This window comes from Leucopleurus acutus, assembly GCF_964270905.1.
Source record: "Leucopleurus acutus genome assembly, chromosome: 19".
Classification (NCBI taxonomy): domain Eukaryota; kingdom Metazoa; phylum Chordata; class Mammalia; order Artiodactyla; family Delphinidae; genus Leucopleurus; species Leucopleurus acutus.
Window position 1 is genome coordinate 12,778,237 of NC_139161.1, and position 12,439 is coordinate 12,790,675.

Sequence of the window (12,439 nt, forward strand, 5' to 3'; positions counted from 1 at the left end):
TGCTCTGGGAACTGCAGGCTTTATGTTGATCATTTCTAAGTTTCTGTGGCAGGAATTATGCCTTTTGCATCCTTCACACGTCACTTCATTAGGCAAATAGGAGATGTATGATCAGTGTTTTTGGTACTTGTGAATCGACTGAGAATTGATTTTTATCTGAAGAATCATTAGCACTGAGTAAGTGGTCCTAACAGGGCATGTTCGGGAGGGACTGGAGTCGACTGGTCTGGCTCTCCCTCAAAGATTGTTCCTGCAGGTCTTTGCCATCCTCAGGCTTGCTCCTCCCATAGTGGAGGTCGAGGTGGGGCAGCATCTTTGCTGACCTTCAGACTGATTCTGACCCTTTTAAGGGAAGAGCTTTTAGCTTTTTTTTGCTACATGGTGTTTGAAATTCCTGTATTAGGGGCGGTAGAAAGCCTGCTTGTGCCTGTACCTTTGTGGTTGCTCATGGTTTGTAGAGTCTGACCACGCTGTCTTGGGGTGGGTGGGCTAGACGAGGGCCACCCCGAGTGGCCTCCCAGTCATCCGCCCCCTGCCCTGGAAAGCTGGGCCCCTCTGTGTAGTAGGACCACAGGCAGCCCAAACGCTAGGGTCTAGGAGGGGTCATTTAAACGGCAACATCTTAATGCAGCTTGTTATTAGGATCCTGACTTCCGCGGGGGCTGTTTAGAACATTTGAGGAAGCTGGGTAGATAATAAGGTGGTGGAATACGTCGTTATGAGCAGATTGACATCTGAAAACAGGAGGTCACAGTCGTCAAGTGTCCTCTGGGCTCTTGTGCACCGTGCAGCCTCATCTTCCAGACAGGACGCAGGAAGCTGCAGTCAGTGACTGGGGCGGGGCGGGCCGGGCCGTCTCCCCTCCTGTGAAGGTGTGTGTTTATGATTGGGATTTCACTGTTAGGTTAGGAAAAGATTTAACACATAATGGGAAGATAAAACTAATGTGATTATTTTGATCATTTAAACATTTCTTTTTGAAGTTAATTTTTATTTACATATTTGTGTACTTAAAATCCTTTATAGTTTACTTGATATAAGTGCATTTTATCAGAATTGTATTTTTTCATTCTGGGTCCTAGCTGATAATAATCAGCTGTTATCCTAGCCATTGAAAACTCAATTTCAACAACTAAAATTTTTCCACATTTGGAAGTTTTTTGTTTTCCCCTTAGTGTATGCAGTCCTGAGGAAGTAAACCAGGCACCCTCTCGAGAGAACAGATGTCTTGCTTCTTCTTGGGGTGGGAAGTGCCTCTGGTTGGGCTGGCGTGCCCCTCCCCTCCCTCAGGCCTGGTCCTGAGCACAGTCTGGTGGGCATGGCCTTCAGGCCAGTTGTCCTCCTGTATTTCTTAGTGATCCCCTGTACAGTTTCAGGTTACTGTCATTTCTTGGGGTGGTGGTGGCCCTCCCCCTCCCTTTTATTTTTGCAAGCCAGTAGTCGTGTGTGTGTGTGTGTGTGTGTGTGTGTGTGTGTATGTGTGTGTGTGTGTCGGGGTGGAGGGTGGTGCACGTGGTGGGGTTCTTCTCCTCTGACCTGCAGGGAAGGGGGGCCTGGAGCGTGAGTTAAGAGAATTCGTCTGTATAGAGCCCTTGGGTGTTACTCAGAGGGCGCCAAGCTGTTGGGCTTTGTTGCCTTGCATGGAAGGTTTGGTCCTGGCTCGGCTCTGTGGCTCCAGCAGGGACCATCAGTCAAGCTCTGGAGTGGCGTCCAGCCTGAAACTGTTGTGTCAGTGCTCATGGTCCTTTCTGTTTACGTTTTGTCCCCTTCGTGTGTGCACATCCAGGAAGAGCTGTGATACTGGGGCGTGGTCCCCTCTGTTGCTCTGGGACAGGACTCAGGAGCACAGAATGGGGGAGCTTGTCCTGCCTGAGCCCCATCCTGTCTGCTGGTTGGTGCGTTTGTGATGTCACGTCTTTCTGAGGGACTGGGAATGGGGCCATCATGCAGTGAGGTGCCCCTCAGTGCCAGTGCTCATCAGCTCACAGGGTAATTCTTGGGTGCTAGTAAGTGGCACCCCTGAGCCGTGTGGTGTGGGCCCCTTTCTCCCAGGGCCTAGGGTGGAGCTGCTTTTCTTGCCCTTGACTCAGTGGTGCCTTCAGGGGCCTCAGACCAGCATCTCCTGCTTGGCAGCCGGGCGGACTTGCTCTCAACAGCCGACAGCCTGTGATTTATGGCTGGAGAACATGCCCTGGGGAGGGAAGCTGGTTGCATGGTGCAGAAGAGCTGGCTTGGGTGGGTAGTGATCGGAAGGTGTGGTGGTTTAGAGTGATTACTGGGAAATGCATTTGTTTGCACTTTGTGCTGTGCTGGTTTCTAGAACAACAGGAACAGACCTGGCGGTCATCTCTCCTCAGATGGGTGTGCTGTGTGGTCTCGTCTCTCTGTGGTGTGAGGGCTTGTATGGAGTGTGTGCTTCCAGCTGGTGGTTTTCAGTTGGCTCATGTTTTATGCTTCCATGAAAAATGGGGTACACTCCCCATTTAGTGGCCCGGCTGATGGATCCTCCTGACCATCTGAAGATGAGAGCATTTCTGTTGGCCACTTCCTCCCGTTGCTGGGGGTCACTGTTCTCTGCACATGCCGGGTTGGACCGTGTGCTCTCAGGAGGGAAGGGCAGTGAAGATGGCCCTACTTTACGTGGAAAAATAGACTAAGAAACAAAATCAAAGCCCTGGCCCTCTGTGATTTTTGTTCCTTTTCATCCCTTTAGCCATTCTGAGTCTGTTCATGGGAGAGTCTGTAACTCCTGTGACCTTTGCCTTTGTGCGTACAGAGCACCCCCACCCCTGGGAAATCCTGTGGGCTTCAAGGTCAGGAAAAGTGTAGGGATAAAAAGAACCCACCTTGGGCTTCCCTGGTGGCGCAGTGGTTGAGAGTCCGCCTGCCGATGCAGGGGACACGGGTTCGTACCCTGGTCCGGGAAGACCCCACATGCTGCGGAGCGGCTAGGCCCTTGAGCCATAGCCGCTGAGCCTGCGCGTCCGGAGCCTGTGCTTCGCAACAGGAGAGGCCACAACAGTGAGAGGCCCGTGTACCATAAAAAAAAAAAAGAACCCACCTTGAACCCATAAAAGATGGGGTATTGGGTCCCCTTTGGTCCAGACAGTGGCCTGCAGCCTGGCCTCGGGGCTGGTCCCCTCTGTGGGGTGGGGACCATGGGGGACTGTCACCATCTGCCCATGCCCAGTGGCGGGCTGTGTCAGTGACAGTTGTCCTGGGAAGTCTTCACTACTTGTTCTTTTCTCTTACTTAGACTTTGTAAGGAATTTGGCAAATGAAGGATGTTCATGTGTGAGAGCATTTGGGGCCTTTCCTCGTATTTTAAATTCTTATTATTTATCAGTGAATGAGACCAAAGAGCGTTTAAGTGGTCACCAGGTGCTGTCAGTTCTGTTTCCTGCCATTGCCTGTCCAGCCTCCCTCCCCCTGCAGACCGTCTGCCCTGGTCTAGGCGCCCCACCTCAGCTTCCCGGACGTTGAGAGTGGCCTCCCCATGTGTCCCGCACACTGCTGCCAGGGTGGTGCCTGCAGGGTGAGATTTCAGTCCCTCACACGGATCCTAAGGAGGGAGCTGTGTCTGTCGTGGACAAGCCACCCCCTAAGCCTGTGGCTCTGCACAGCAGCTGTTGTGTGTGGATTCTGTGGGTCCTGACAGGCCAGGGCATGGGCTGGGGGGGCACTTGTCTCTGCCTCGTGCTGCCAAGGGCCTTGCCTGAGAAGCCCGCACTGTGTGGGTGACTAGAAGGGTTAGGCTCAGCGGGGCCTGCGGACTGTGGCTCCTGCGTGGCACCTCTGCATGTGGCTACTGGGTTTCCAGGGAGAGTGTCCCAGGCAGAGGATCCTGGGCTTGGCAGTCACAGTGTTGCTTCTGCCTGGCTTTGTTGGTTGAAGCAGCTGGAAGACCCCTGGCCCCAGGGAGGGAGGCAATGACCCCAGAGACCCCGGCTGTGGAGGGGAGGAGGTCAGAGAACTTGCCACATAGGGTGACCGTATGATTTTTATCCACACTATGTATTTGAGAGTAAAAGGAGGCTCTGCTCTATTCATAACAAAGCTGCCAGGAGTGAGGGGGGTGAACTGGCCAAGGTGCCCGTCTGACCCGATGCTCCAGTAGAACAGTGTACCCGCGGCCCGCCTGCATGGGGTGCCCATCGGTAGACCTTGTCCCTGCGCTGAGAGCTGCTGAAGGGAAGCTTCTCGGTGAGGTTTGTTTTTGACGCCCCCCCCCCCCCCCGCCCCCCGGCACTATTAGGCATCTCATCGCACGTTGTGTGGACCCCATCACACCACTGGTCTGCAGACGGTAAGTGGGTATTTTGGTGCTTTTGGCTCCCTCCCAGATTCCAAGTCCTCACATGGAAGGAACCAAGTGTTTCTGCTCAGGAGTAATTGTTCTGAAAATGGATGACTTGTGTCTAAAATATATTAAATTGGATGCATTTGAATTTACATGGAGTAAGTTAAGTTTAAATTTTGTAAATGAAACCTAGGGAAGAGTTCTTAAAAGAAAATAGTTTTTGGACAAACGAAAGGAATATGTCTGTATTTACCAGGTAGGAGACAATTCAGATATCATTGGTTAATATAATGCATTTTATGTTCATTTGCATTTTATTCTCTGAGTGGCTCAGCGAACTGGTACCATCACTGCCGCCTGTCGTTTACTGAGGAAACTGAGATTCAGAGAGGGTGCCTTCCTGCCCCGTCACACAGGTGGTCAGGGGTCTGGATGCTTCTCTGTGTGACATTCGTGGAGAATCCTCAGCACATTCAGTGGGTAGTGTAGGAAGAGCTCCTTCTTCTTTGAAAAATCATTTTTATTCTACACTTGGTGAAGAGATTAAGCAGTCCAGAGGCTTGGTGAGGAAAACACATCAGCCCTTGTCTGCTCTTGTCAGCACAGCCCCTTCTCCCGGAGACAGCCCGCTTTGTGCTGAGGGTGATTGCTGCCCCTTCCTCCTGCACGATGTGCTCCAGCCCATCTGCTGGCTTGCTGATGCCCCTCCTGCTATCTCCCAGCTTTGTTGACAATGTCACTGTTTTTAGGTGCTCTGGACCTGTTTCCTCTGCCATCCCCTCTCCACAGGGTCTCCTGATCCCACCCCTCTTTGTAAGAGGATGTCATGGTGCTTTTCCTCCCCTGCTGCCTGCCTCGCCCGTTGCTTCTTCTCAGCCAGTGCCTGTGTGTATTCACTTGTACATGATACGAGTTGGCAGCATTTCCCTTCCGTTCTGTATCTTTCTTTAAGTCTTGGGCTTAGAATTATTGGTTTGTAACTTTTACAGTCAATAACATTCATGACAGGGGTTCGTTTTCTGCTCTGCAGTCCCAGGGTCCTTATGAAGGAGCATTGTGCCTGGTATTAGTGTCAGATGGAGTCTACTTTCTAACATTCCCGTTGATCAGAATCCTGTCTTGTTTTTGTTTCTTTCACATGTGGACCACAACTTGTACAGTTTTGATTTTCTTGTATTTTGCTTATCTTTTTCTGTTCTTCACTAGCCCTTAATATGGTCTTAATATTGTTGATTGCTTAGACTCCCTTCCACCCTTCTGGAAGATTCTGCTCTGTGTTTTTGCTGACTCTGTGGAGCCCCTCAGGGTCATCTGGGACAAGCTGGATCCTCCTCTTGTAGCCCCACTTCTAGTGTGGAGCACCTTCTCACCACTCCATCGAAAATTTGTTGCGATTTCTTGCTATTTATTTAGGGGAAAGCGTTCAGTCTTTTACCATTAAGTATGATACCAGCTGTGGGTTTTCATAGATGCTCTTTATCATGTTGAGGAAGTTCCCTTCTATTTGTAGTTGATGGGGAACTTTTATCATGAATGGATGTTGGATTTTGTCAGGTGCTTTTTTTGCTTTTACTGAGCTGATTGTATGTTTTTGTTCTCTGTTCTGCTAATACGATGTATTATATAAATCAATTTTTGAATGTTAAACCAGCCTTGCATTCCTTGCAAATGGGGAATAAATCCCATTTGGTCATGGAGTAAAATCCATTTAATATGTTCCTGGATTCATTTTGCTAGTATTTTGTTAAGGATTTAAAAAAGAAATTATTTTAATTAATTTATTTATTTTATTTGGTTGCTTCAGGTCTTAGTTGCGGCTCGCCGGCTCCTTAGTTGTGGCATGCAAACTCTTTAGTTGCAGCATGCATGTGGGATCTAGTTCCCTGACCAGGGATCGAACCCAGGCCTCCTGCCTTGGGAGTGTGGAGTCTTAACCACTGCGCCACCAGGGAAGTCCTAAGGATTTTTATATGTTTGTTCATGAGGGACATTGATCTGCGGTTTTCCTATGATGTCTGTGGCTTTTGTATCAGGCGAGGACCGGGAACTGTTCCTCCTCTGTTTTCTTGAAGTTCATGTAGGATGTATTTTTTCCTTAAATGTTTGCTAGAATTCATTAGTGAAGCCATGTGGGCCTGGGGGTTTCTTTATGGAAAGATTCTAAAGTACTAATTTAAATTTCTTTACATGATCCAAGTCTATTCAGATTTTCTATTTCTTAAGCCATTTTTGCTTATTTGGAATTTGTCTTGGAATTTGTCCACTTCCTTTGGGTTGTCTAATTTTTTTTTTAGAAAATAAATAAATATATATATTTATTTATTTTTGGCTGCGTTGGGTCTCGTTGCTGCGTGCGGGCTTTCTCTAGTTGCGGTGAGCAGGGACTACTCTTCATTGCGGTGTGCGGGCTTCTCATTGCGGTGGCTTCTCTTGTTTTGGAGCATGGACTCTAGGGCGCTCGGGCTTCAGTAGTTGTGGCATGAGGGCTCAGTAGTTGTGGCTTGTGGGCTCTAGAGGGCAGGCTCAGTAGTTGTGGCACACGGGCTTAGTTGCTCTGCGGCATGTGGGATCTTCCTGGACCAGGGCTCAAACCCGTGTCCCCTGCGTTGGCAGGCAGATTCTTAACCACTGCGCCACGAGGGAAGTCCCGTCTAATTTGTTGTTGTAAAGTTGTTTATAAAATCCCTTTGTTATCCTTTTAGTTTCTTTAGGCTCTTTTGTGAAGTCCTTGAATCCCTGACTTTATTTTTATGTATACATGTTGTGTGTGTGTGTGCACATGTGCACACATGTGTGTATATTAAAATAAAATATACAACCACACACTTGTGTTGTTGAACTGTTTTAAATTAAATCACTCCACTGCCTGTAAATACTTCCGTGTGTATTCTACGTAATCAGCATACCATTTTGAGGACTTCTTTTTAAAACAAAAAGTTTTGTTGTTTCCCACATGATAGTAATTCTGATTGTAGTATCCACTGGAAGAGAACACAGAGTGGGTACTTTGAGTTCAGTGATGCTTAACTGTGCATTCATGTCTGTTAATCTGGCCGTGTGTGCCCGCCATGCAGCTGGGTGTGGCAAGGCTTCCCCTCTTGCTGCCCGGACTCAGCGCGGAGCTTGGGGTGGGCAGGGTTCAGAAAGGACAGCAGTGATTCTGGTGCTTCAGCAGCTGAAACGGTAAGTCTTCCTGGTGGTATTTTCTACCATAGAGCTGTTGGCGTACTAGAGTGTGTGCTTCACAGTTTTAGAAAATTTGGCAAAATTTATTTTAGTTATTTTTATACCAAGACATTTATTTGTGTTTTTAAGCGTATAATTACTATAACTTTGAAAGTTGATTGAGACCTGAGTGGTTTTTATAACTTGTGTGCTTGTCGTGTTGTCAGCTGTTTCCTTGTGGCACCGGTTGTCTTTGTGTGCAGTGGCACTGGCTGTGTGGATGGCTTTGTGCCCCGAAAACAGAGGGGAGGTGGTATGTGTCCGCAGGGCACGCTGGCGCTGCGATCTGGGCTGGGCCAGCCCTGAGACGCCCCCTCAGCCCTGCAGGGTGGGCCTCCTGCTTGGAGGAGGAGCTGGACCCTCGGTGAAGCCCCATCCTCGGCCAGGTTCTCTGTCCTGGTTTGTATGTGAGGCAGTTTGGAGCTGAAACTGTTGCATCCAGGTTGTTTATGTGAACCCTGAGATTTAGTTTTTTTTAAAGTTAGAGATATCTAACCACAGTGGTCTGTTCTGTAAGCTTTACTGCTGGGGTCTGGACTGTCTGAGTCCTACTGTATGGAGGCCTGGCCTAGCTCCTGGGGGAGGCCGTGGCGGAGCTGGAAGGATGCGTGGCAGGTGAGGGACGGCAGTGGCCTGCATGGAGGCTGCAGCGGAGCTGGAGGGATCGAGGCAGGTGACGGACGGCAGTGGGCTGCATGGTGCGGCCCGCCCTTTCCTTACTCCTGGTCCCAGACCAGCTCCACGGCCACCAGCTTGGGTGTCTGTCCTTCTGAGCCAGTCCACTGGTCCTGTTGTGGCAGTCGGGGCAGGAGGCTGATGGCCAGCGTAGTAGATGGGGTTGCTCTCGTGGCCTCTGCTGCAGGAGGAGGGTGGCGGGCGTTGTGCCCAGGGCTGTGGGTGGCTCACCCTGGGGCTCACACGTCCTGCTCAGACTCATCTGGCTGCAGGATGGTTTCCTCCTTCCTTTCCACCAAGCCACCTCCCTGACTCCTTTAAAAGTTCACCAGGGGGCTTCCCTGGTGGCACAGTGGTTAAGAATCCGCCTGCCAATGCAGGGGACATGGGTTCGATCTCTGGTCCGGGAAGATCCCACATGCCGCAGAGCAGCTAAGCCCGTGTGCCACAACTACTGAGGCTGCGCTCTAGAGCCCGTGAGCCACAACTACTGAGCCCACATGCCACAACAACTGAACCTGCACGCTTAGAGCCCGTACTCCACAACAAGAGAAGCCACCGCAATGAGAAGCCTGCACACCACAACGAAGAGTAGCCCCCACTTGCCGCAACCAGAGAAAGCCCGCGCACAGCAACGAAGACCCAGTGCAGACAAAAATAAAATAAATTAAAAAAAAAAAAAGTTCACCAGGAAGAAGCTAGGGGATGCAGGTGACTTTCCCCCTCCTCATAAACCCAGATTGTAAAGACAAACATTTCAAGTGTTTTGGGAGTGGTTTACCAGTCATGCAATGGGGATATTTCAGATGTGGCCCGTGAACGTCCGGGGGTCCTTCTCCACTTGTAGTGTGGGTCATGGAAAGGTGTGGGGGAATGAAATGTCCTGAACTTCCTAATCTGATGGCTGGCTTATGGTTTTGGGGTCGAGTTGTTGCGGGGAGAGGAAGGGCAGAAAGCACGAAGGAGAGCATGACTTCTGCCAAGGGGCTTTTGCAGCAGAGGGCCAGAGCAGGGCTGGTGAGGTGAGGCACTTATCATGTGTGCTGGGAGAGGCGGTGGAGCCATGGGCCACTGGCTGGGAGGTTCCACGGTGCTTTGAGTGTTGGGATGTCCTGGGCCTGTGGGTCTGAGCCCTGTGTCTTGTTCTCCTGTGAGCCTGCCTCAGAGTGTCCAGGGCCCCGGAGTGGTTGGTCTCCATGTGAAACACCACTGACTAAACGTCTGGGATGGTGTTCACTCTCTTCACCTTGGCTGAGCAGCTCCTTCACCGGCAGGACCTGGTGTCGGGGGACGGGGTCCAGTGCGGTTGGGCCCACGTACCTTCAGACGGTCTAAGACAGAAGTGATCTCACCTTGCCAGTTAAATAGTAATTCTTTTTTTTTTTTTTTTTTTTTTGGCGGTACGCGGGCCTCTCACTGTTGTGGCCTCTCCCGTTGTGGAGCACAGGCTCCGGACGCGCAGGTTCAGCGGCCATGGCTCACGGGCCCAGCCGCTCTGCGGCATGTGGGATCTTCCCGGACCGGGGCACAAACCCGTGTCCCCTGCATCGGCAGGCGGACTCCCAACCGCTGCGCCACCAGGGAAGCCCCAAATAGTAATTCTTGAAGGAGAAGAAGTTCCTTAGCTGTTTTCTTAGAGTTGCTTAGCTTTAGGGTTCTTCGTTTAAGGGCTTGGATACCCAAGTCTTGCAGAGTTGAAAGCGGAGGGTAAAATTTCAGGTTGAGGACTCCGGGTTTTTGAGGTTTTGACAGCCTGCCAGCCCCACGTGTGTGAGAAGCAGGAGGGGCCCTTTCTCCTTTGCTGGCACAGAACGAGGATGAGTACGTGGGTGCCTTACCTTTGTGTCGGATAATTCGACCTGTAACTCTTATCCTTTGGTACCTTCAGGTACACGCTAGTCATGGAAACCCGGTACGATTTCTTACTCTCCTTACAGGCCAGCACCCTTAACTTCAACGCGGGCGTGTGTCAGTGAGCGCGGCCTCACCGCTGCATCTCTGGTTTACATTGCCCCTTTGGAAGATTTCCTCTCTAGTCTCTTGTAATTCCTTTCTTTGTCATGTACAGAAACTCTTCTCTTGTTATTTCCTGGCGAGTGTCTAGAATAAAAATCCTGGAAGATGTGATGAATTGTTTTGATAATTTATGGTTTAAATTTGTAAATGTATTTGCAAATTCTAACAGAATTTTTTTTTCTTTTTTTTAAGGCACAAATATTTAAGCATGGAAAACGTGAAGACTGTTTACCCTACGGTAAGGTTTATTTGTAAGTGAGGGTGTGTTTGTGACATGAGTTTGCCTGAATTATGATCAAATGTGTCTCTTTAACAGTTTATTCACAGGCACAAAAATCTGTGACTTGCTATATTTGGATACTATCATAGGTCTTTTTTTTTCGGTCTTCTTTGTGTGTGTGTGTATGTACGTATGTGTTAATAATCTGACTGTTAGGTCTCAGGCCTCTTAGGGTGGAGGTCTGGGTTCCTGATGCCCTTACTGTCTGGTCTTGATCCTGGGGGCCTTGGGATGTAGATGAAGCCCTGAGGTTTCTGGCTCGCTTCCTGGGGGCCCAACTGCATTCTTCCCAGCACCATGGCTACATCATTTGCCCTTTTTGCCTCATTCTCTTAATTTTAGATTGAACCTCAACTTATGAAAATCAGTATATTGATTTTCGCTGCAGGAAGGCTTACTCCCTGGAACAAGAGAAATTTCTTAGTCTATGTTTTAGAAGATGTATGAATCAGATTTAGGTAGTAGAGTCTATTTCTTGAAGTTTTCATCATGGAACATTTCATACACATACAGGAAGACTGACTGGTATAGTGACCTCTCATATTTCTATCACAAGCTTCAGGTTTTTAATTCATGGACACTCCTGTTTCATCCATGCTCCCCCTCATCCACCACCTAGACACCCTATCATTCCACTGGCATCTGTTGACTCTTTTTGGAAACATAACCTTGATGTCATTGTCACACCTGAGAACATGAGCAGTCGCCATTCAGCATCGTCACACGTTGTCCTTGATGGACTCGCACACACAGATCCCAGGTCCATCTTGAGTTACTGTCAGTTATACCTACGCTGGTCACTGTGCGCCGTTTGGGTCTTTTGGGAAGTTACCCAGATGCCATTTCAACTTGTCTTGAACGCCCCCTCCTTGTCTCACACGAAACATGGTCCTGCGTGCTCTCCTGGCCTCCGCTTCCCCCGATGCCCGCCTCATTGCCCCAAATAGCCTTGACAGCAGGGGGGCCCGATCACACAGTTTCCCTGCTTGTAGAGACCCCTCCCCGTTCTTGCAGCCTCATGCTTAAGCCTGTCTGCATGGTCCTCATGGCCTGCATGTGCTCCACCCTCCAGGCACGTGCCCGCTCTCTCTGCCCAGGACACTGTTCCCTCCCTGGGTTCCTCTGCGTTCCATCTCCAGATCCGTGGTTCACAGTGAGAGGGTTGGGCAGGTCCGACTCCAGCTGCACTTAGTAAATGACATGGGGTGAAAGGGTCTTTATGAAGCAGAGCTCAAGGGGTCCAGCGTAGATGTAGGCCTTCACACTGACTGGGGTCGGGGGGGCCTGTGGAAGTGTCTGGTTTTGGTGTCGTGCGTGTCAGGTGGGGTTGGTGGGTTTGGGAGATGACACAAAACCTTCCCACCAAACTGAGCGAGATGTGCTGTGTTCACAGCTGCCACCGTTCTCCAGTGCCTGGACAACTGCAGGCTCCCCGACAGCAACCAGACCCTGCTCCGGAAGCTTGGGGTGAAGCTCGTGCAGCGGCTGGGCCTGACCTTCCTGAAGCCCCAGGTGGCCAAGTGGAGGTGAGTGGACTGAGTGGTGACCACGCGACCAGGGTGTGTCGGGAGGCTGGCGCGGGGCTAGGTGTTTCAGGTGGCTGGACACAGCGGGCTGATTGACGTGTCCTCCTGCTTTCATTTTTTCCCCAGTCTCAGCAGTGTTTCTGATTTTGAAAGGAACACCTTTTCTTTCGGTTATTTTCTGACCCCACATCTTCCAGGTAGAATCTTGAAGTGGAACTGATGACAAGGAAGGCTTGTTTCGCACTCACTGAGAGTGCCTGTCATTCAAGTGTAGGGCAGCCTCACTGGCGGGTAGCACCGTAGGGAAAGCTCCATTCTGGTCACCTCAGTCTGGGTCATGGGCTCCTTCCTCGAGGTTTACTCAGAAAGGAGAGCTGTCTCTGCCTGTGGATGGAAACGATGTCTTAAGGGTTCTTT

The 12,439-nt window shown here is 50.1% G+C and overlaps 1 protein-coding gene across 2 annotated transcripts in view; it reads left to right on the forward strand.

Annotated features, from left to right (window-relative positions):
• TBCD (tubulin folding cofactor D) overlaps positions 1 to 12,439 on the forward strand; it is a 177,329-nt gene that overhangs the window by 34,846 nt on the left and 130,044 nt on the right. For both annotated transcript variants that reach the window (XM_082861645.1, XM_082861644.1), the window contains exons 8-9: positions 10,409 to 10,454; positions 11,890 to 12,022. In XM_082861645.1, coding sequence (XP_082717771.1) covers positions 10,409 to 10,454; positions 11,890 to 12,022 — 179 coding nt within the window. The remainder of the gene's footprint in view (positions 1 to 10,408; positions 10,455 to 11,889; positions 12,023 to 12,439) is intronic.